At 36.4% G+C, this 25,426-nt stretch overlaps 2 protein-coding genes across 5 annotated transcripts in view; both read left to right on the top strand.

The window, feature by feature from the left end:
• The first annotated feature begins 644 nt into the window (after positions 1-644).
• LOC120484342 (uncharacterized) lies at positions 645-6,316 on the top strand. The gene is made up of 5 exons (XM_039679451.2): positions 645-1,502; positions 2,250-2,400; positions 3,638-3,751; positions 4,841-5,020; positions 5,141-6,316. The coding sequence occupies exons 1-5, from the start codon at positions 1,439-1,441 to the stop codon at positions 5,199-5,201; spliced, it is 570 nt and encodes a 189-aa protein (XP_039535385.2). The 5' UTR covers positions 645-1,438; the 3' UTR covers positions 5,202-6,316.
• Positions 6,317-19,074: 12,758 nt separating this feature from the next.
• The window catches only part of phactr4b (phosphatase and actin regulator 4b), a 45,764-nt gene continuing 39,412 nt past the window's right edge, over positions 19,075-25,426 (top strand). Inside the window, exon 1 of one of the 4 annotated variants that reach the window (XM_039679724.2) lies at positions 19,075-19,224. The gene's annotated coding sequence lies outside the window, so the exon portion shown is untranslated. Of the gene's footprint in view, positions 19,225-19,301; positions 19,322-19,641; positions 20,157-21,927; positions 22,035-25,426 lie in introns of those variants that run through there. The other 3 variants (XM_089117818.1, XM_039679725.2, XM_039679726.2) reach the window with 3 other exon arrangements.

Here is a 25,426-nt window from a genome sequence, read left to right as displayed (position 1 = left end):
GTATTACAATGTAATTATATGTTTATTACAATGTAATTATACATTTATCACAGTTTTATTATACATTTGTTGCATTATTATTGTTAAACATTTGTTACATTATTATTTTATTACACTATTCTTTTTGAAAAACTTGACATCGTTTTCTCATAGGCTACTGTGTAATAGCCTAGGCTATTCAGCAACTCAAACATAACAAACCAACAATTACTAAAAACACACAAAAACTGATTTTGCACAGGCATTTCAAATAAGAAAGGCTGGCGTTTTCTTTTTATATTTATTATTTATATTTATTTTCTTAATATATTTTCATATTCTCTTGGCAGATGCTTGTATCAAATGTGTGTTACTGCACTTTTTATAAAAATAACATTAGTTTGATTAAGTTTTATTAGACCACACATGGTAATGGTCCTTACTGAACTGTTATACTGTATTGTCAATGTTATTTTAGCATCATTGAAATACATTTAGAGTTTTAATTGTTTTTGTTTTCACTTTCATTGCAGTTTTAGTAATTTTGGTTGTGTGTGTGTGTGTGTGTGTGTTTGTCATTTTTCAAAATTGTTTTATTTTAGTACCTCAAGTTTAAACAAATGAAAATGCTAATTAAGTGGATACGTTTAAGTTTTGCTATATTTGATTTCAGTTAGATTTTATTCCTTTTGTTTTATTTACTTTTATTTTATTTTTTTTAATTTTAGAAATATCACAAGTGGCTTAAGTGAATGATTTATACCGCAATCGAATGTAGGCTGATTAATAAATGTATCTCTTTTTTAATAAAAAGTGCCACAGCAGCTATTTAATATCGGAAGGAAATGTATTGGTTAATGCTTGCCCTCTATGTGGCAACACAAAATAGTCAAATGAATTTTGAATTATGTTTTCATATCTGTGACTAATTTGTGTAATCAGAAACAAATAGTGACCAGAGGGCACAGGAAGCTACTTTCCACACTGTCTACCCACACTTGGACCTCACAGACAGGAATGACCCACCAGAACATTCCTTCTTTCCATGGGACACTGTCTTTCCCTGCAAAGTGCACAACTCATGCAAAGCAGCAAATCGCTGATATACTCTGTGACTCCTCTTTTCCTTCACCCCCGAGTCCCATTAGTCAGTTAAGATCCACATTGTTTAATACGAGGCAAGAAAGGTGGAGATTTTTTTTTTTTCACTCTCAGTCATTATTGTCCTAGACCTCAGGTCTGTTCCACCCAAACAATCCAGTGACCCGATGGCCGAGGAGGCAGCAGAGATTCTTGTGTATGTATCAGGGTGCAAGACAAGATAGTTGTGTAACTGGGGGGAGGTGCATATCATACACACTATAAGAACGGGACAGGACGGTTCAACACTAGACAAGCACCTGCAGCAGAGGGAGATCTATTGGAATTGCTTTGTACTGTGTTCTTTGTATTGAAACATATGTGCAACATGGAATCAAGAATTACTCTGATCTTCATTACCTTGTGCACAACTCTTCATGAAGGTAAAACATTTTTGAGTTTGTATTACATATTTTTGGGGATTTATATGTATATATATTTATTTAATGATAAAGAGAATAGATATGGCATATATAAATTTGTGATTTTTAAACATACATTTAAATAATAGCTTTACTTGATTATAAACCTTTGAAATTTGAAGTATTTTCTAAGTACCTTCATTTTCATTCTCAGAGAAACATCTTTAGGTTTGCACATTTATTTTGACTGTTTAGAATAAACATTTAAACTCTAATTTGTTTGCACCTAATAAAATGACAACATGATAGAAATGATAGTGAATTCAGTTCGGATTATTATTTTAAACACATGTCTAACAATATATGCAAAAACAGTCAGGGGCTCCTATTAATTTTTTTTTCAATCGGTCATCTCAGCATTGCCAATTAAAGCCAAAATTGACAACTAAGATGTATGTGAATAGCTTTGAACTTTAAAATTGCCTCGTTAAGATCAAACGTCTGAGACGTTATTACATAAGATAACGACCAGTGAGAAAGAATAGAGGTATAAACTAAAACAATAAAAGTGTAATAATAACATGTGGTGAGGCACATCATGTCTCTTACACCGTGTCCTAACTACACGCGACGCGATAAAATTCCAGCGCTGGAATTTTATCGCGTCGCGTGTAGTTAGGACATGGTGTTAGACTCAACTGCTGGAGCTTTTTGGCCCAGAATGAATTTGGCAAGTTTGATGGACCGCAATGTATTCCTTTTCTATAGGCTGGGGGTTGCCTCTCTTGCCCCAGACTGACCCGAGTGACCCGTCTGAAACCCATAGGGTCAGGAGCAAACGCTGCTCCTGCAACAACCAGCTGGACTCCGAATGCCATTATTTCTGCCATCTAGATATCATCTGGGTGAACACGCCAAGGTGAGTGCTCACCTATGCACAGGTTAACCTGATAAACATATGCAAGTTCAACCAATACAAGGACACTTTAAAGGGCTCCGATGCGTGAAAAGAAACATCATGGATATATGAATACATAACTGTTCCAGTAGGCCAGTGCACCCTTGTGACTTGAGAATGCTTTTATATCATTAAAAAAATCACTTTTGAGTTATTGAGCATTTTATTGCTTTTTATCTAGAATACTGTTGGCACTGGTTACAATTATCATGCTTAAAACAGTACAAAGTCCCATTGTGGTTTATTCCTTTTTGATGAGTTAACATGTTAAGTGCCCCCCCCCCCCCCCCTTTTGAATAGACATAAAAATGCAATTTTTGCACTTAAATGGTTGTAATTCAAGAATGCATTGAAATATAGACGTAAGATTGGTCTCGTTTTACAGAAGACATTTGGCAGATTTTACAGAAGTTACAGAAGTTTGAGTTTATGGAAATGTACAATGTAAAAAAATATTATTCATATTTTATATAAAATATATATTTTCAAAACCTGGGCTACAATAAAACTGCAGAAAAATCAAAGCCAAAAATCTGAACAAGTTGTGTTTAACATTTTAGGTTGATATCTCAAAAATTGAGCTTTCAGTAGTTTGGGCGCAGTACTTTTTCACTAGATGACAACCTACATTTCCATATGTGTTTTTAAATGATTTGAACCATTATTTCCACAATTTTCATACAATTTATGAAGTAGAGATCCTATTCAGAAGTAGTATGGGAAGTTTAGCAGATTTTGATAAGAATTCAACCTCTAAGAAACACGAATATGCGCTGCTGCCACATCACAAATGGTGATTTTTAAAAAAAATTAAAACATTTTCAGATCTTTTTTTTTTTTCTAAAATAATTGAATGGATGCTATCTTTTGAACTCTTGGCATGAAAACAAACTGTTTTCTACCATTTGTTTATGTTCATTGCTATTTCAAAATAAAGGTCTGAACATGCCTTAAGAGTATGAAAATATTCTTGTTGCAAAATAATAAATTGTGGCTCCTCTGTAATTTATTTTGAAAAGTAGTCACCAAATATGGAAACCAGAGATTGTAAGCTTTTAAATGAAATATAGTTTGCCAATATTACTTAAGGTTTTAACTAAGATATTTTTATTTAAAAAATGTAATGGCAAACGTCCCACCCGTGAGACGGTGACAGTTTAATCACTGACTGGATGCTCTCGGCGTGTCTCCTCTACAGTAAAACTACGGTGTATGGATTGGGCAGTCCGCTGGCTCGCCGTCGTAGGTCAACAGGCCGCTGCTTCTGCACCAACCCTGCAGATCGGACATGCAACAGCTTCTGCCACTACAGGTAAATCCCATCTCACGTCAATTAATGTCCATGCGCATTAGTATTCTTCTTTGGAAGGCTATTTTTATTGTAAGGGTGTGCTCTTTTAGGGTGCGGAGTTGTCATTAGGGTGTGAGGTGATACCAGACAAACACAGTTGGAGAATCCAGATGATATGACAAGTGACGTGTTTTTGAATTGGAGTTACTTAGAGAGTTTCATCTAATGAATCAGAGTTTTAGTAATGGCTTTCAGGCTATGACCGCGATTTGAACTTACAAGGAAAAACTTTGTCATCATGATAGCCTGCATAGTCAATAAAGCAGTCTTATCTATTAACAGCTTTTGATCACTGTAATGTATTCATAAACTATGCAGTTATGTGGTTGTAATCTGTTGATATGACAACCAGAGAGAAGATAGATTGATCTTGCCACAAAAAACTGAACTACTTTCTTATTGATTCCTAAGAAAACCAGCTAAAACTTTTACCTGTTCAATGTTCATATATAGTGTTGGACAGTCCCAGTTATATGAGTTTACTTCTTAAATGGTAAGTTCACCCAAAAAATACTAATTCTGTCATTAATTACTCACCCTCATGACGTTCCAAACCCATAAGACTTTTGTTAATCTTCGGAACACAAAAGAAGATCCTTTAATGAAAATGGATCCTTCCAGCCATTGACAGCCTACACAATTACCACTTTCAAGGCCCAGATATGATTCCACTTGTTTAAACTCAATTTTATAAAATGATGTAAGTGCTTTGTTTGTGCAAGGACCAACATAATTTACCACTTTCTTTAGAAAACATCACCAACGTGGATGTCGGCGAGCCGCGAGTATTTAATGACAGAAATGTTTATTTTTGGGTGAAAGTATCCTCAGTATAGTTAGCTACTAAATGCAGACTAAATTCTTAGAGAAGCCCAGTATGTCGCCTGCAGAGAGAGGTTGTAGCTATGGTTTGAAGTAGCTTCCTCAACACTTCTGAAATGGATTTATTAGCCATTTTAGCAGTCATCTAAAACAATCCAGAATTTTTTTTTGATCCCTTTTTTTGAGCAAAGAGTGTATTTTGACAAATTTTTTGTACATTTCTCTAAGCTCTGAAAACCCTGCCATCATGCTGGTGCATCCATCTGAACCTGTGTATGAAAAACAGGAAACACCCAAATCAGATCACCTGACCGGCCCAAATAACTCTGAAAATGCTAGTCCAGGAGTTCTGGTTTTAGGGAAATCTTCCTCCCTTGGGGCTCGGTCAAATGCCATAACCTTCCTTAGGTAAGGCCGCATTGCACAAATCATGTAATTCATGCAATTTACACACCTTATTCTTTGAAAGAGCTGTGATTGTGTCCTTATTAGCACCATTACTTACAGTAAATTCATCTGACTTTTCAGGAACCTGGTTAGGGCTAGAGCGAGGGTCATGGAAAAGTCATCCAAACCTGGCTACAGATGAAAAACTTACCTGGAGGAGAGATAGGAGTGCGAGCACTTGAACAAAAGATGACCCTTGTGCAACCTGGGGCAGCAGAACATCCTATATACGCTGCGATCTGGAAGCGCCGTTCCCCATAGACAGTACTGTGGAAACAGAGCCTTTGAAGCATGTTTAAGACCGAATAGGTGAGATGTGAGTTGAGGGCAAGTCAGACCTGAACACTGGGACTGCACAAAAGAGGGTTAGGTGTTATTGACAGTCCTGTAAAGCAAACAGGACGTTAGCTAAGTGGCTATGCTAAAGCTATCTGACAGGATCATAGCTAGTCCAAAACACCAAGTTTGAACTGTCAGAAATAAAAGAGACAGGCGAAGTGCTAATTCAGATTTTGTTGGAAGAGCACTGAATGTGAGAATCTGCAGTACTTCTACTATTTATCTGTACTATTGGAGCTCACCAAATATATATAAATATATATAATATGAAATATATATATAATATTTTAGGATAGACAAAAGATGACCTAGCTATGAGTTAATTACATATTTACCTGAGACAACCAATAGTTTCAAATTAAGTGTCATGCCTAAATGGGCGGCATCTTGGGATACACCAAATAGGTTTTTAAACACCCAGCCCATTCAGGAGCATTTAAGTTGGAATGTTTTCATCAACGAAAATATATAGGGGTGTGATAAGTCATTTGCATTTTTCTTGGCCAGGTTGGATAATGCTTGTTGTTAACACTGGTTGCACAGCCATGCAAATCTTAGCTGGTGAAGATAGTTGACCAGCATAGTCTTTTTGGTTAAGGTGATTGCTCAAAAGTCTTGGTAAAAAAAGTAAAAAGAAAAAAAAAGAAAACAGCATAGCATTCCATGCTGGGAACCAACATGCATATAAACGGCAATACTTGTGTTTTCCGCATGGAGCTTTTTTAAAGTCGACACAATAATGAGATATTTCTGAGAATACCACATTTAAAGGTTGACCACTTTGTATGGACTGTGCACTTGTTTGCACTTGTTGATATTCAAGTTATGTTGTTCAATCTGTTGTTATTAACACAGATAGATTTCAAAATGTAAAAAAAAATAAAACTTTCCTTTCCTATTTATTGAATAGAACTGGAACGTTTTAGAGAGCTAACAATGTAGTGTACTCAGATGTATGAACTTTATGATTAAGTTTGTGCTCTTAAATTTAATAATTTATCATTTTAAGTTACTCAATTTGCTAAGAATAGAAATAGATTCCTCTATGTATAACAGCAATATGGTTTATGTTTTATATTCTGATGAAATTTATATTTTCCAAAAGTGATGTATTTATTCTATTTCAAATATACTCTGAAGTGTTTTCTGATATGACCTATCAAATGTGTTGTTAACAAAAAATGCTAATTTTAAAATAACATTTTTGTTCTGTCCCTAATTCTGTGTCCAACCGAGCTCTGTAACCCCACAGTCTTGTTTTCTCTGTTTCGGACATTATCAGATAATGTATGAAAATAAATAAATAGCCCACAATTACACTTCATGTTCAAACATTCTTGGCATTATCTCTTGCATACGTAGGTTCGTATAATTGCCCTGGATCACTGCCTATTCCTCGGTCGGTTGACAATATATCTTGGCATGAGAACTCAAAGGGTGTGTACGTGGTTGAAAATTAATTAGTTTGAACACTTTGACATGTTGTTGTAATGTGAAAGATATTGTGGAACAGGTGAAATAGGCAGGAAGCTTACAGGCGCATGGGAAAGAAACAGTGTAGACAATAGCCATGCGAGAACAGCCCTGGTTTCCATCTTCCTGTCATATTGGCAAACAGTGCACATACTGTAAGGCTAGTTTCCAAAATCTAAGACCTTATCCTTATCCCGAGTATTTATTCTCAAATTGTAGGCTATTCTTATTTTTAGTCTGAGATTTCATCTAAGTTGGAAAAAAAGAAAAAACTCGCACACTTCATTGTTATGTCTGCAGGTCTGCTGTAGGTATATCATTCCTGTGCAGACATTCAAATGTACAACATTTATTGCCTCAAGGTCTCTCACCATGTCTGCTCCTTTAAATGCGTTTAGTATGTGTGAGAAATGCAGCCACATATATGGGCCGCAATGACTGATGGTGAGATAACTGCAATTTACCTGAGCACAATACCAAGGAGAACGAATATTTCAACATTGCGTCATTGTGCTGGTATGAGAAGCCTTATAAATTGCTTTTAATTGCCAAATATTGAGCAACACGAGTAAAAGAACCTGAGATGTTTTAAGAGCAAAGCTGCCTTAGAGGAACTTTATACCCAAAAATAAAAAATAAAGCTTTCATTATTTACTCACCCTCATCTTTTTTTTTTTCTACTGGACACACAAGTATAAAATAGTTCTTATGACTCGTACACTATACTCCGAGTCTTCTGAAGTCAAATGACAGATTTATGTGACAAACAAAGTTTTTTTGAAAGTTATTCACTGTAAATCTTGACTTGACTTCTACCTCCTTGGCACGTTCATGAGCAAACAATTCATTTGTGCCAAATCTATTCAATTAATCATTTGAATTGATCTTTTTTTGAGTTACTGATGATGCAACAGTAAACCGTGGTGTGCAAGGAATGGAAAAGTTATCACAGAATAAAGGTGCGGTCAAAAGACAGCACAAAATATGAACCATTATGATGCTTTTGTGATGCTTAATTGCAGCTGGGATGAGTACAAAATTGTCTTATTTTTATTTCATTTTAACAGAGATGCCATTTCTTTTGAATACACAAACAATGAATTACAAGGTCACAAGGTTTATGCCTCCAACAATAGTGACATTTGAGACAATGGCAGCCGCTGTAGCGTCCATCTCTCCCTTGAGCTCAGCCTTAATGTCTCTCCCACTCGAAAAACAGGATGCCTTTACACATTCCATCCCAATTGCCACTGGATTAAGAGTGAGGAGAATGTCAGGAAAGGCACCTCAGAGGTAAATAAGAGGAAACTAAATGAAGTAGATGGTGGTTGATAATGGAAAGCATAAAAGTGGCACGTTTTCTCTCCTTGGTGGTCACAGCTGCAGGCACGAACAATAGGAAGAAAGTGTTCTTAATTTGCTGTTTTAATTCCCTGTATGTCAGAGAAGCTTCTGCTTCTAACCTGGGGTTAACCATCAGATGTCAAAGTTTTCTGTATCCAAAAACTCTCTGATTAAGATACTATACTGTAGTGTTAATTTCGTTAACGAAAACTAAACGAAAATATTTTCGTCAACGCACATTTTTCACCGAACGAAAACTAGACGAGACGAGACTAAAATCCCCACTAATAAACAATAACTGGGACTAAATCAGAAATAATTTTCGTAGACTAATAAAGACGAGACGAAAATGCAGTTCGGTAAATAAAGACTGGGCTAAAATCTATGGACATTTTAGTTCACGAACAAAGACGAGACGAAAATTACATATTATTATATGATATGGTTTTGTCAAATCCTGTCTCCTTCTCCGCCTCCTCCGCGTCAGCTCTTCCGCCACACACACCCACGTTCAAACCTGGAGCGGGCGGGCACAGTCAGAGTAGCCGACACAACACATTGAGCAGACGGGAGCTGGATTCACGGTGAGGCGGCGGCGACAGGTTAAAAGTAAAACATGCTTTGCACGGGGCTCGGGAGAAAGAAGAGACGTGATATATGGACACATTTTGTTACAATGATAAACTAACTAATGATGGCTAACTTTCATAGCATTTAGTATCCAGGCTGGCTATGTTGCGTTAGCTTCTTAGCACGTAGCGACCGTAGCCACTTGTTGATAGAATTGTATGTGAAGTTAAATTTATGCTAACTTAGATATGTTATACTGGCCGGGCAACTAGGGTTTCAGTTAAATTTGATTAAAGCAGACAGACGTTTTAAAAAGATTAGTTATTTCATACAAGATTTCATACGTTCTAGCAATCTATGCCTTGTTTCACCTTAAATACTGTACCTTTATATACCATGTGAACTAGCTGGCAGGAAAGCACTTTTGTTGTATCAGTTGGAGGTTTTTTTTTTCCCAACATTGACCTCAAATCTATTTATTTTATTATTCTATGTGAACTAGCTTTAAACAGCCAGCACTTGTGTTAAGTTCATAATACACTTTATTTTATTTATTTGTTTCCTTTGTCAGGTGTATTTTATTTGTTTTAATGCAAGCATTTGTGTTTGTGTCTTTGAACCTTAACAATGTTCAAAATAAATATGCAAATATTGTCAGAACATCTTCCATGTCTGCATGTGTTCCTTAAAATTGTGTTTTTTTTTTATCAAAAAGATGAGAGAAAATGTTGAAATGTGAAATAATTTTAGGAAATGTTAAATATTATCTGCTGACAAAAAAGTAAAAGGTTAAAATGATGTCCTGACTAAAACTAGACTAAAATGTTGACAGTTTTTTTTTTTTGACTAAAACTAAACGAATAAAATTATGTTTTCTTGGACTAAAATAAAGACTAAAATGCTCGACTTATAGTCGACTAAAACTAGACTAAATAAAAATGGGATGATGTCGACTAAATGTGATAAAAACTAATAAGCGATGCTGAAACTGGACTAAAACTGAAACTAAATTTAAAAATGGCTGGTAAAATTAACACTACTATACTGAGATAGCATCATGAGATAACCAGATAATCAGATGATGTGTTCAAGTAGTAGCAGCAGTGTGATATCAGTAATTGCTATAGCCCTATGTGATTTGTATCTACTGTTACTGCGATCAATGCCCAGTTAAATACCCAGAATGCCAATCTTGTGCCAGATTGTTCAATATGCAGAAACTGAATGAATCAGTTTGATTCATGGGAAATGTATGAACTACATGACATAGATGTTACTGAAGTTAGGGAATAAATGAACAAATTATGACCATAAGTCAAAATTGTCACTTTAATTGAATTTCGTCCCATCTTTTTATTTAGAGTTATTGAAAAGTGTATGCATACTGACTTAATATCGTAATCAATTTGTCCCTCATTTTTGACTTATTTCTCATTTCCTTTATATTCTTTGTTTCAAGTATCCTTGTTTATGGTGTTGTTTGTCCGTGTTTCACTCATCCAGTTATTTCCTGGCATGTCTGAAGCATCCTTGGGTTTGTGAAAGGGAGGTACTATAGAAATAAAACATTTTAGCAAATACTTTTTAATTGTTTTGTTAATTATATTTGATAATGGATTGCATAAAATGTGTGTTTTAAGTTTTGCCTCAAAATTTGCCTCAAATTTAATTTCCCATTCAGTCACTCATTTAAGTCACAAGGAACTGATCAGGCTAGGCGGTATATCGAGTTTTTACGATATGTCGATATATATTTTTTAAACGATATCGAACGAGGCAATACCATTTATCAATACAGTATTTTGATAGGAGGTCGCAGTGTGAGTAGCAACATAGTACAATTTGACACAAACATGACACAAGCTTATATTAAGGGCTTTAAAATAACTGGTAAGATGGTTAACAAGTTTAAAGCAGCTTGTCCTGTCATGTCAGATGCTCTGACAGATACTGTTGCTGACTGACAGATAAATACTTGCCCTGTTTAAATGTCGTTTTTGTCCGCCACGAGAGGGCGCAGTTTCCAACAATAACAAAGGCATAGGTTTATGACGCAGTGATGAGCTGAATGATGGGATTTGCTGTCAAGCTGATGGATCTAATAATGTTTATGGATGAGTATAAACATTCATGTTTTTTAACATTACAGTGGTACGAAGCAGGTCGCGATTGCTAAAGAGACAGATATCACACGCGAGTCCCGCGGATATAAAGGAATAAGGACATTTAATTCTACCGAACCACCCGCAAGTGCTGGATTACTCACACAGGTCAGTTTATTAGACGAATTAAACTTGTGAGGTAACGCAGCGCTGCTTCACTTGGTCTAACATTACACTATCACACTAAATGGCTATTGTTAGTTTTTGCTATACAAAACTAGCATTAAGCTAGATCAACATTAGAATAACATACTGACCATATTCTAGCATTTCATCATGTTGAGCTAACGTTATATAACATTGAATTGTTTTATGTACATTTGCTCACCTGTCTAATAAAGCTGTCAAGTCGTGACTCGTGAAGCTCTGTCAAGTCCAAGTCACGGACGTGGAGCTCTCGGCATCTCAAAAACGCCACGCTGATATTGATCCTCATTTTAGTTCTCCTGTTTGTCCCAAAGTCTGCTTGCCTTGCCATGGTCTATGTTTGAAAGAAACAAGAACTGCGTGCCACTAAACATTATGCACTACTATGCAGTTGTCCACCCTTGTCGCCATGGTTATGTCATAGCTATGGCAGTATGAACGGAAACCGAGGATAGCGCGTCATTGACTGGCGACATTTTCTTCCGGGTTGACCACTTATTTAAAATTGGAAGTTCTCTGAAATAAAAAAAATCTTTGGACTTTTGGATATTGTAAGTACACAACTGCAAAAAATGCTGTGCAAGTGATTTTTGGATATTTTATTACAAAATTCTTACATATTGTACCTTTAATGCACCATTGGGCAGAATGTGAAAAAAATGTTTTTTAAATAAATAAATAAAGATTTTCTTTAAACGTAGAAAGTACCGAGATATATATCGTACATCACCATTTAACCAAAAAAAAAAAAAATACAGAGATATGATTTTTTTGGCCATATTGCCCATGCCCTAGTTAAGGGGAAACTTTATTGTCAGAGATTTAGCTATTTTTTTTTTATTTATTTATGTTTCACAGCCATATATTAAAGTGATGCAACATTTTCATGACAGTAAGTTTTCTCATTTTGCCAGTAATTTTAGCAGATGAGGGAAAAGGTTAATTTTAGACCCTGCTCACGCCCGTCGCTTGTCCCTGTGGTACAGTTTTGTCTGAGATGCATCATTAGTCAGATCCCTGTTTGACAGTCCCTCTTGGGAAGCTGGAGCTAAGTTATCATTCCAGAGCATTTGGGACATTTGTCAAAGCCAGTGTTTATACTGTATACAGTGGCACTGGCCTCAATCAACCCCTTTCACTTTTCTCGCTCACGTGTGAGTCTCCAAAACAGGAAGTTGCTATTTCCTTTATAACCCAAACAAACAGTTCTTCCTAATTACAGAATTCCCTTTCAGGTAAGTACCTTTCCATAAATTTTAGCTGTCTGGTGTCTGAAATATCTCTCTTTTTTATTCACCCTGTAGTGCTTGAGGGTTTGCAGTAAATGAAATTAACCGACTATCAATAAATCACTATTGCACCTCTATGCAAACATACCAGCAGGCTAATTTATCAGTAGCTGTTAAAAAGGAATAAACTTATGAGTCTGTCATCCTTTACTCACCCTTGTGTTGTTTTGAACCCATATGATTTTCTTTCTTCTGTTGAACACAAAAAGAGATTTTTTTTTTTTACATTTGCATGTATATTTCATTTTTGTCAGTTTAATAAAAAAAAAGATTTTCTAGATTTGTTTTAAATAAATTGTACTTCAGTTAAGAAGTTATTTAATTGATATTATTTAACTGGGTCTCGTGTCCCAGTAAAAAGAGTCTAGTGACACTATTGTGCTAAAACGTTTCAAGTATATGTGCCTTTTAAAGATGCATGAACTAGCAAAAAAATAAAAATAAAAACCAATGTGAATAAATAAAATTTGCTTTTAATGTTCCACCTCTCTAAATTATTTAAGTAATTTTTATAGCACACACAATCAACTAAGCATTCATTTGTTGTACCGGTGCTAATGTTGATATATTTGATCACTTAAAGGGATACTCCACACAAAAATGAAAATTCTGTCATCATTTACTCACCCTCACGTTGTTGCAAACCTCTATGAGTTTCTTTCTTCTTCTGAACACAAAGGAAGATATTTTGAAGACCGATTGGAACCAAGCAGTTGTTTGGCACCATTTACTTCCATAGTAAAAAAACAAAACAATACTATGGAAGTCAATGGTGCCAAAGATCCAATCATTTTGCAAACTGCAAATCTTTCAGTAAATCTTACTAGTTAACATTTGCGTTTATATCAACTCGATAAACAACAATAACAGGAAAAATAAATTTACCTGGAGCTCAATAGTTTGTGTTCCTGATCGAAGACGCCGTAATTCTCGCGTGGATGTTGAAGTGGGCGCATGCGCAATTTACTGTAACATATTGGGGTATGTTTTACTCATTCTTTTAATGTTGCAGGTATTACTTTTAATAAATAGGCAGTGTAGTTAGAATATACTAATTTTTTAAATATTTTACTTGCTAACTAAAATACTTAACTAAAATATAACTGATTTTCACAGGCTATAACACCCTCCTGCATATTTTTTTTTACAGTGAACATATGGCAGAACTCTAAATAAAAACTGTGAGAACACAAAGAATTCCCTTCCCCATGTATAAAAATGCCACCCACCAGTGTGCATGTTTTGTCGTTTTAGGAGCATAAACCCTGGGGTGTGGAGTATGAGGAGCAGCAGGTGCAAGGGGATAGCATCTGGGATTGATTTGAGGCATTTCACTGTGAGGAATTTTTGGGTCAAATAATGTTTTCAAGCCTGAAACTGACCTAGAGAGCACATTATTCACATATTTTAGGAATGGACATCATGGGGAAAAAAAGTATATGCTGTGTGGTAGAGAGACCTCAAGAATTTGTCCACTAAACAGATATTCCAGCACATTATGCTTGCTACACAGTCGCTGCATTATTACTGGGCTATTAATAGAACAGAATGGAGGAGGCTCTTCAGCAAGTATCCACATGCAGTCTATGACACTGTTCACATCAGCAATCTGATACACCACAAGGCGATTTCTTGGACAGGGTTTAAATTAAATCAGGAGTAGGCCTTAATCGAATTAATTGTATCTTAAAAAATGTTTTTCTGAATTCAGATTACTAACACCAGGACTATGGAGTCCTGAACTAAATTAAAAACGATTAATTTAAAACCAACTGTGTTAATCTGTATTAACGTGACCAATGTTGCCTATAAAACATGGAATAAACCAGGAAAACCATAAAATTGGGTGGAACTAAGAAGAAAATCCAAAAAAAAAAAAAAACACTTTACTGACAAGAGAAAAGTCTTTTAAAGGAAATAAAAAAAAAACTGCACACATCGGCTGTGGAACCTGCGAAGCCTCTAAAGGGATATGGTGAAGAAAAAAAATATATAATAGGAGGGAAAAAATGCTTTTGTGTTCTCTCGCAAATGGTTATGTTCCTCCAATAAACTTTCGCAAAGAAAACTTTTGCATTCAAAACAAACTTTTGCATTCACTCGTAAAGAACACAAAAGTTTTGCAAGCATGTGCAAAGTTTCCTACTCAACCAACTCTTAAATGTTTTCCACTAGTGAATCATTGAAAAGTGGTTTGGAAATGGCAGTATAACCCTACTCAGATTGATGGTAGCAAGTTACAATTGCTTCTCTAAGCTCATTGCTGATGACTTTTCTCCTTGGCATTTTGTTAACACACCTGAATGCTCTAGACCAGCAAACTCAAACTTTTATAGAATTAGTCACGGTTGCTGATGATCAATTAATCAAAGCCATTAGATTAGCAGTGCCTGACTGCTACTTACCCTCTTAATTCCTATGGAAGCAGTAAGGGTGTACTTAGTTTGTCACCAATGGCTTCTCCATTTTTGTTTGTTAAAGAAATAATGACACAGTGTAATATGTCATGTTTTGTTGTTCATCTGAGGTTGTATTTAAGACCTGCCAAGGACGATTTCAATGAACGAAGTCATCACTGAATCGATCAATGATTGTGGAATACACCTGCTGGGTGCCTTCCTTGGTTCCCCCTTAGGTAACCGTAGCTTTCAGCCAGAAGCAGATGTCATCAGGAGGTACCCAACCTTTCTCCAGTTTGTTGGGTAGGCAGTGGTGTCAAATCACCCTCTGCAATCTATTTCCACAGGGAACAACCATGCCTGCCATCCATTGTCTTTGCACTCCTGGATTTAATACTGATATTTCAAGACCTTCCTCTCATGATCCTCCTCACAGCCCTCCACCCATGGCACGATCAGCTCGTTTAGGATGATTTTACAGTCTTTGGCTGACCACAGGACGATGTCTGGGCGAAAAGCTGTGTGGCCCACTTCCTGGAACTGCAGGCTCCTTCCAACGTCGACTCTCATTTCCCAAGAGCTCGTGGCTTGCAGCAGTTTGGATTTTTCTGATGCCCTGGTTGTGAAGGGCCTGGCTCCCTCCTTGATGACGTTGATAGTTGTCCTCTCATCTGTGCCACTTGGGCACAGGAGCACCTTCTTGGCGCTACATAGCGACCCTGGGTTAAAGATATTTTGCACCCTGACAATATGTGTGCCAGTGTCCCCTTTTGACCACAGCACTTGCAGTATGGGTCTCTCTGTTTTTATAGTGCTTAAACCTGATTGGTTTGTACAATTAAGCAACAGTTTGTGTGTGCACACCTTCATGGGTGCGTTAAATTGAAAGCCTTTGCTTTGAAATTGCAAGGAAAATACATCATGATAAATATCTGTGTTAAATGCATACAAGTGTGCATTTGTTTATCAGAGCAGAACCAGTAGCCTGAATGACTTTACAATAAGCAATTAGCAAACAGCAATGCAGCTTCCAAGTTCCATGGAACATGACGGCCCGGGATCGTCATCTACCGACGTTTAAGGGGGCCCTAAAAAGGCGGATATTGACTATGGTCAAAAGACGTCCCAAGACGTCACCAGGAATGCCTGAGGATGTGCACCAATCCCCGCCCTTTTCTCCTTGGATTTTTGTATCCTTTGTGTCAGGTGTCTTTGACTTTCTGAAATATCACTTCAGCCTTCACAGGTGGAAAACAGTACATTTGTCATAGAATATGTAGAGCTTTTAAAAGTAGCTTTACATTAATGTGTCATAGTTCACATTTTACCTTCAATATACATAACACCTTGTTTTGCTAATCATTATCGTTTAAAACTATTGTTATTGCCTCAGTCATTCAAGGCGTTGTCAGCTGTCAGAAGATGAACTTTGATTTGTAATGTTGGGTAACTATGAATTATAAAATTATCATGCATGACACGCAAAAAAAAATTGCACATATGACATAAGTTTGGATTACCAAATGAAGTTATGCAAAATATGTCAATTTTATGTAAAATGTTCCTCACTTCATTACTGATGTGGAATAGATAAGCAGTTGAGGGCATTTGACAAATTCAAACCGATTCAAATGAGAAAATCATAATGATCTTCCTAAATGAATGCGTCACCTCTGTTCTGGGTTGTGTTCTTGTTTGATTTGCATTGTTGTAGTTCAGTTTTCTGACTTAGTTTATCTGTTCCCATGGTTTTTGATTTGTCCTCATGTGTTTCATGTGTTAATTATCCGTGACGTTTCCCGGTCCACAACGCTCATTTTCATTCCAACGGCTGGATTGTTTGCCGTCGGGTTGCTGGTTAAGCCTGATAGCCTCGTGAACAGTTCACTGACATATAGCACTGTTGACCTTTCTAGCGCAGCTAGTTCTTGGACTTTTCCTGATCCTGTCTACCACTTCGCTTACTACTGTCGTATTATAATGAAAGGTAAAAATGCAAAAAGTATATCTTTAAACTGTTGCTGGTTAAGCTCCATCTACACAGAATAGAATCAGTATCTTTTAAGCCACTCTTTTAAGCCATCTCTCATCATATGGGTGGGGGAACGGATTCAGACAGCTGGATTGTTTGCCAAATCTGTACACCCTCATGTTTGTAACAAAATTAGGTTCTAATTCGCACAAAACTGATGCTTGCTAGAAGTTATTGATTGCCTCGTGGGGAGCTTGCTGACACTGTAGCTTTGGGGAACCCGGGTTTGAATCTTGGCTCTTAGACTTTTCCTGATCCTGTCTCCCAATTTGTTTACTATACTGTCTATTTTGATAAAAAGCAAATTCAAAAACAACACATTTTAGCTTGCTAGATATACATGGCAAACTGGAGATGTTTTATCGATTTCTATTGGTACCCGTGCCACGAGATGTTTAAAAAGTGATGGGGACAATTGGTCTTTTTGGGGGGAATCGGTACAATAATGGATTTCCTTTTGATGATTAAAAAAATGTAATCATAAAAATTTGAATCAATCAAATTAATTTGTAATAAATTAACCAGGAAGCTCCCTGAAACATGTGATATTGCAGGAGTTTCCCCAAGTTTATTTCAACACTATTTTACAAATTATTCTTTTTTATTATTATTATAAAAAGTCCCCCTAGCACTTCTCCAGAGGTTCCACTTGATGGCAGTACTCTGTTACTATTCTATATTCCCTACAGGAATAACTTTTAAATGTCAACACCTGCATTTTTTGGACTAGTTAAATGAACCACCATGCTGTGTTAAATAAATCTTGCGGTGTCAGCAGATATTTAATCATATTTACTTTTAAAATCTTAAAAGCAGGCAGAGCATACTACTAATCACAACAGCAATCCGTTGTGTTTTCAACTATTTACAAAAGTAAATGCATGCTCCCGAAAAACATTTTTTGGACATACAGTACATTTTATACATTCTTACTTAACTATGGAGTCATGGGGTTTCATGTCCCATGAGTACAGCCACCCTTTGAGCCATCTGACCATTTTAACTACCAAGGTTATCTCACAATTAAATTTCAACTGACTCACTATACTTTGTTGAAAAGTTCACAAGTCCTGTCACTGGTGTGACATTGCATAATTTAGCAAAGACCATTATTATGATGTCCTATTTTAAACACATGCAGATAAAAAGTATGATTTTTATTCACCAACCAATTCACATGCCTCTGGCTGATTTTCTTTTAGATGTAATAATACAAATGCCAGATTTATATATATATATATATATATATATATATATATATATATATATATATATATATATATATATATATATATATTCCCTCCTAAACATTCAACAAAAGGGGAGAATAAGAAAATAGAAAAGGCTTTGTTTTGTATAATACCTCAGATTAAAATACACAGGCAAAATTGATGTTCCAATTGCTTCTGACAATAAGCAATGTTTACAATGTTTTGCTAAAAAAAACAACAACAACAAAACGACGTTTAACATTACAAACTATGCAGATGTTATGTTTTGTTTTAGGATGCATGACAAGTTAATCTATAACTCTAAAGTGCATATGAATGTGTTTTGGGGATATCTTCCAGTCACAGACTAAGAACTTTTATAGGTAGCCTATATTTTAATGTTATAAATAATACTCTCTTTCCCAATATATCGTGTCTCATATATGACTTGTTTTGCTTGGTTTCTTAGTATTGCTTGTAATTTGTTTAATCCTGCTATCCGACCCTGTCTTGACTAGGTCTCACTTGTAAAAGAGGTTTTAACCTCAATGTGACTTTCCTAGTTAAATAAAGGTTAAAAAAAAAAATTACATTTAAGACCATATTCATCAAGTAGCCTACATTGATGACAAATATTTAAAATGATTGGCATATTCAGTAACGTAGGCTAATTTCTATTAGAATACATAATACACATTACGTTCAGGTCGAACACACCAGTAAAAGAATATAAAACATTAAATGTAAATTACTTTTCGTTGTTTAGCTTTGCTTTAAAATGATGCGCACATGGTTTCACACCGAAATGTAAACGATAAGATATCGTAGTTTTTTTTTTTTCTAAATTAACAATTCACTACAACACCACCACAAAACAAACTATAAACGCATAAATACACAAAATATTCAGATGCGTTTGTAATAGTGGAATGAGTTGCATTGGTTCGCTTTCCCTTGACGCGCCTCATGGGTAATGTAGTCAATTATGTTGAGGCAGATAATGGAAGCGGGCAGAGGTTCTTCAAACTTTAAACTACAATTACCATACTTCTTGTCCTTCGGTTTCCGGTATCTTTGGCAAAAGTTTCAATGGGGGTTGGAAAAAGAGAGAAGGGAAAAAGTATCCGTGTTGTCTTGTACATGAAGTGAAACTAGACGGAGGAAGAGGAGGGCCAGTGCCTTAGACGTAATAGGGCAAGGTAAGAGATGTTACCTATCAACCTGATGATGCACGCGCAGATTAATCGCATTGGAAAGAAAGCTTTTCAATGCAAAACTCAGCTCTCTGCTTTGTTTGTAAGTGTTATGCACAAAGGTACTCTTGCTCATACAACAATTTGTTTTCGTCATAGGCTTTCCCTCCACAAATACAACCAAACATGTGTTTTTTTTTTTATTATGAGTTAAAAAATGCGCTAATATAGGCTATGTGATCAAAGTTGTAGCTGGGCTGCGCGCATCGTGATTCTCCCCATCATCTTTGCACGCTTGCGTTCTGTTTTTTTCTTCTTCCCCAAATTCCATGCAATAAATGCATGTAATAAGCAGCACCACGAACGGTGCAAATGCTGTTTAGTGTCGATAGGTAACGTTAACGTTGCTGAAAGATGACCGAACATACCGTTATGATGATCAGCTGACTTCAGCAACGCACGAGAGCTGTTTTTACAAATCCGTAACGTTATTTGTTGACTGGCCGGGGATTTCTGAAAGGGGAACATATATAGAGCATTTTAATTAAATAGAACAATGCTGTCTGAACGTATCGCCGCACATTTCCATGTCCATTTGAAATACGTGCGACGAGCACGCGCGTCAACTCGCAGTGAGCATTTCGCATCTACCGCCTGTTTATTTGTCCATTGTTTCTCAAAATCTAACGAAACCGTTTACGAGAGCCGGTGTTTGTCTGATCCTTATCACATGCAGAGACCGATCTCGTCAGTTTGCGTAACATTGAGGAAGATCTCATCCTTATAGCATCTGATTTGCTCTTTGTGCACGAGTCGTTTTGGGGACTTGATTAGCTCGGAGCTCCATCAGAGCATCACTCATTCATTCCTCGAGTGAAGCTCTAATTTCTCCGGTGGTGTGTATGAGTGAAAGGTTGAGATGGATTGCCGGTTGCAAGGTAGGGTGAAGGACAATTGTTAAGATATTTAATAGTAGTAAGAATATTCCTGTTACTCAGTGTGGTTAATGCAGACCAGCTTATTTATCACATAATTTATACTATCAGGAGAAAATTCAGCAAAGTGTGAATCATTATGATATCATATTTTATATTTTACTGGACTGGACTGGAATACGTCTACCCTGTTGAAAAAACAGTTGTTTTATTCTGTGTTCAGTATTCAGTGTTTCATTCTTTTGATACTTTTGAAAAGGTTTTTAATCAGGTTAATCCTAGTCTTAAGGTTTTATTTTTAAATAACTAAAGCTCTTGCCATGAGCATAGAAAAAAGGTGTTATAGAAAAAAATTGACTGGTCCTTTATGTTGCAAATTATGTCTTTTCATTTGCTTTTTACATATTGATGGCTTATGATGAGAATGTCCTTGAATTAAAAAAATATTTTTGTAAGTTCTGTTACAGTCTGTTTCACACTGCATGCACAAGCAGTATGCGTAACTTGTACTTTCACACTGTGGCTTTACAGAAAATAAAGTGATTTCTGGGTTACTGCATTCATTTGTTTTTTTTGTGTGTGTTTTTTTAAATAATGACCCGTACATTATACAATGGCCATTGGGATTTATATTCACCAGTATGTAAGGGGGTAGCTTTTAACTGTCAGTCAGTCTAACGAATTACTAATGAATAACGAGTGGACGGGTGAAAAGTTTACTTGCTTCATAAAAGCTTATATTGTAAAAGATCGTTTGATAAATCCCATTGTAGTACATTTTACCATATTTTTTATTTTATTTTATTTTTTTTTGCTGTTTGAAGCGTTCTATGTCTGGCAAAAATCTCTCTGCATCCAGTTTATGTATACCTACCAGTAAGGGCCAAACCATGTTAACCAGCCAAACCTTGACCACTTTGTTTAATATACCGAAATATGTACTGCTTTTGCATGGGGTGCGAAACAGGCTTGATTGTGGTTCCATCCAACCTAATCTCATTAGAAAATGTAACATTTTTACGAGGGGAGCGATCTTGTATGAATTTGTATGTGATCTGTACTAGGAATGCTGATGATTAATCAAGGATCGATTAATTGTCGATAATAATGTATTTGGTAAAACTTTTCGATTAAGCAAGGTCATGAGGTTAAGCAAGGTCATCATGAGGTTTGTGTGTCTTGTGCAAAACACGTGCAGCCGACATGCAAGCAAAAAGGAAGCGAGCTTGCCCTTGTTACGTATCATAAATGTATTAATGTCTTCAAGCCATGCAATGGATTAGGTAGGCTTGCCATTTATTTCAAAATCATAATCAAGTTAACCAAGGGTCCAAAAAACCCTACAAACAAGTGATTTTACTGAACATGACCACTTACACATTATCCATCTCTGATTGAGTTGCTTTGTATCCGGGAGATCTCCTCACTAAATGCAGTTTCCCAGCTATCAGGATTCAGTCATCTTAATTTACAGGCGGGAAACGTAGAGTGCCTTTTCTACACTTCTATAAAACAGTTTTTCATTAGGAAACAAGGATTGACGTCCTTTCCTTGGAACACGACTTGGTCAAGGTTGTGTGTGTGTTGTTAGTTTCTTAAGCTATGCACAAGATGGAATGAGAGGAGGGCTGAATTTGGTTCGGACTGGTGTTTTGGGCTCTTTGGAATGTGGGCCACTGGTCCCTGGGGTGAGCGGAGCTTTTCTGGGGCAGGTGTGGCTATGACGTACAGACGGTTCGGAATGGGAACGTACAGTACTGCCCAGTCATTCTGAAGGAAGCCAGGGGTGTGATATGCGGTCTGGAGATAGGAAATACGGGTCTCTCTTCATAATTCCCTCAACGGAGCTCTTGCGTTCTGGTTGAGGTCCCGGCCAGAGAGGTAGGCCAACTTTCTAGAGCGATTTCTGAAATTACAGTAAGATTGCTTTTGGGTTACATTGGTGAATCGTAAGTTCACTTTTAGATACTGTCTTCCCCATGCAGTTGGCAAAAGTTTGTGAAATTGAAACTCTCCATTGACCTCTAGTTCACGTAACGATTTTTTCTCTCATCCATCGGCAGCTGTCTCAGCCCAAAACTAAACCAACGAGCCAGCCTTGACACGCAGAGGTGGGATGCTATTTAAAGATCACACAAGCGTACCAGCTGCTCCCATTTCCGTGCTACGTAATTGAATCGGCGCATCCAGTTAAAGAACTCGTCCTTAGATTTGAAAGTTCTGTTTATAGAAGAGGACTCTACTTTCTGCCATCCTTTCTTCTTTTCTGTCAGTTTGGAGAATCAACCATGTGGAACTTCTGGCAGTTTGATGTAGGACACTAAACCCACTTTTTATGTGTGTTATGCTATTCTTAGGTAGTCAAGTTGTAGGCCTAGTTTTGTACATGAGAGGGTGGTGCCGTAGTGTCACACTTAACAGTGAGCTTTGGGGATGTGTTTGAACGTGCCATCTGCTCTGATTCAATTTCCATCATTGTATCAGTCATTAAGTGAAATCAGGCATCATTTTTATATTGGTCCAACAACTAGTCCAAGTTTAATGTAACTAAATGTTTGATAATTTACGTATGTTGGTGTACTTTTGGATGTATTTTTTTCTGTGAAGATGTAAATCTTCATAAAAGCCTACTTTAAAGCACCACTCCCACAACCATCCACATTTAGAGAGAAGTCTTTGATCATTGCATTCTGCTTTACATCTCATGTTATTTTTGGATCATTCATGAGTGTTAAGAAATATTTTTTTTTAAAGCGTCTTGTCTTGTGCATTGTTCCAGTCTGTTGCATTTCATCTCGCTATTTGTCTTTTATGTCTTTTCTTAAAGGACAGCTTGTCTGTGTTAGTCTAGTAGTTCACAGGTTTTCTGACTTTTTGGTTCACCAAGAATGTTGATCCCTTTGTAAGGAATGTCCCTTTCTAAAATATAAAGTTATATTTTCATATATATAGAAAGACCAATTTTAACCTTGAAAATATTTTAAAAGTATTCCTTTTAAAGTGTCCCTATTATGCCTTTTCAGATATTACCTTTCATGTACTGTAGTGTGTAATATAAACGTCTGTGAATTTAAAAAAAGGTATTCAAAGTTAAAAATGCACAATAAATAAAGTTATTGTCTCTCTCAGTCTCTCAAAAAAATAATTGATTCTAAACTCCCAAACGAATCATTGATAATTTCAGTCTTACTTCCATATTACATGTGTAACAAATTTGCATAATAACCACCTATGGTCTTCATTGCACGCGACATGAACAATGTCCATTTTGCAAATTCTCTGTGTAAACACTTCCAAAAAATGAGGATGTGAAGAGTCAGTGGTTAAATTACCACAGCGATGCAGTTGAAGATTGCTTCTTAAATCTCTATGGTTTGATTTAGAGTAATTTACTAAATGCTTATTAAAGATGGGATACCACTTTATTTGGACCAACTTGCTCCTCAGAATCACATCCTGTTAGAATTTCGATTAAAGGAACCGTATGTAATATTGTGGACAAAACTGGTACTGCAATCCCTTTCAAATTACTCCGAACCCCCCAACAAAACACATGACAACATCAACATCAGTTGAGGGCTGCAACTTCACTTTTTAAATGACAATATCCTGGCTGGACTACTGTGTCAGTGATGTACGTATTAGAAATTAACATGATTTCTTAATGTCTAGTGACATATCAGGGCCATTTTCTGATTATTTGAGATACATTCTTACATACAGCTCCTTTAACAATTGATTTATCAATTTTTTTATCAATCAACTTGCCTTGTGTTCGCTATAATGTTACAACAGTGGGTAATGGCCACACAAGATCGGCAGTTTTGAAGTGTTTCTATTGCAGTGACTTTTTGTTTGGCAGACATGGTGACTATCCTCGATCAAGTTTCCCTCAGGATTTTTGTAAAAAGCCAAAATATGACCACACCTCAGATTTGGTCTTCTTAAAAGGCCATTATGCAGATTGTCTGTTGTTTTTACTACTTTAAATAATGATAAAGGATGAAGACTTGTTTCACAAACTTTAATGTTATCACTCATTCACGTTAGTGCACTGTTATTGATACAGTTAATGATACAGGTCCCGCTAATGCACCACAATAAATTGGAAATATACACATCGGTTTGTCAATGGACATACCAATGGACTCTTGTTAATGTTGATGGTGAGGAATTACAGTTGCAACATCTCATTATGTACGACAAGTAGGGTTGGGTATCGTTTGAATTTGAACGATTCTGATTCCGATTCTGATTCCTTGTTTCGATTCCGGTTCCCAACGATTCTCGATTCCGATTCTTTTAAGAGGCAGGGTCAAAAAAGTTTAGCTAACCTTGCTAACCAACGGTCTTTCTGAAGGAAATACTCCTTCTGTCACAAATACTCCTTTTGTCACAAATTTTGCATTTTGCCGAGATTTCGTTATTTTTAGAAAAGTGAAGCCACACTTTGGGCCGCCGACGTAAGCTACTCATGTTCGACTCGCGCGGTTATGCCAACACTTCCGGTAGACGCTTCTTCGTTGGTGTTGTTCAGCGGTTTCTTCTTCCGGTCGGCGGACTGTGAATATCGAAACTAGGAATCGAAATTTTAACTTTTGAACGATTCCGGGAAAAATGAAAAGTTAGTCCCGGTTCCAATCGATACTCGATTCTCGATACCCAACCCTAACGACAAGCTATAGCGTCCTGCTCAATTCGTCCTTGCGATGGAGGTTTGGGTTGAACAGCCAGTTCTTCCAATGTTTCATTGTCAGACTCGTGCTTGAATTGATATGGTAAAATCAATGCCATTGTTGTTACGGTCTTTACAATATGCAATCTCTGAGCTTTAGGAAGCCTCTGGAGCTGAAGTTCAGGTAGCCTATGGTAAAGTCTCTTTTGTAATTCAGTTTTTGCCATGAAAATAGCCACAGAGGCTGACATGGTTTTAAATAAAAATGCTGATACAAAGAATCTTTGAAAAATGTGTTGATGAGCAATGGATATTTTGAGAAAATTCAAGTTTTATTTATTTGTTTATTACCTTTGGATACCTGTAAACCTGTTAAAAAGTTGGATAAAATTAGGCACCTTTAAAATAATATAATAGGGGCACTTTAAGTTTACACCATCATTTATTTTTTCATCTCATCTCTCAATAGAATAATATAATTTGAGAATAATCTCATGAAATATGACCAGTTTTAGATTTCTTTATTATTTTATTTTATTTACCTTTTGGCCAGACCCCAGTTTGGGAAAGCCCCGGGTCTAGTCAACCAGGCAAACCA

Source organism: Pimephales promelas, chromosome 12 (assembly GCF_988280905.1).
Source record: "Pimephales promelas chromosome 12, fPimPro1.hap1.1, whole genome shotgun sequence".
Classification (NCBI taxonomy): Eukaryota; Metazoa; Chordata; class Actinopteri; order Cypriniformes; family Leuciscidae; genus Pimephales; species Pimephales promelas.
This window is presented reverse-complemented; position numbering and strand designations above follow the sequence as displayed.

Bases quoted from the DNA above. Each gene is read 5' to 3' on its own strand.
- LOC120484342 (XM_039679451.2), top strand. From the start codon at position 1,439: ATGTGCAACATGGAATCAAGAATTACTCTGATCTTCATTACCTTGTGC. The intron at 1,503-2,249 runs GTAAAACATTTT...CCTTTTCTATAG, and splicing joins GTGCACAACTCTTCATGAAG to GCTGGGGGTTGCCTCTCTTG. The intron at 5,021-5,140 runs GTAAGGCCGCAT...CTGACTTTTCAG, and splicing joins AATGCCATAACCTTCCTTAG to GAACCTGGTTAGGGCTAGAG.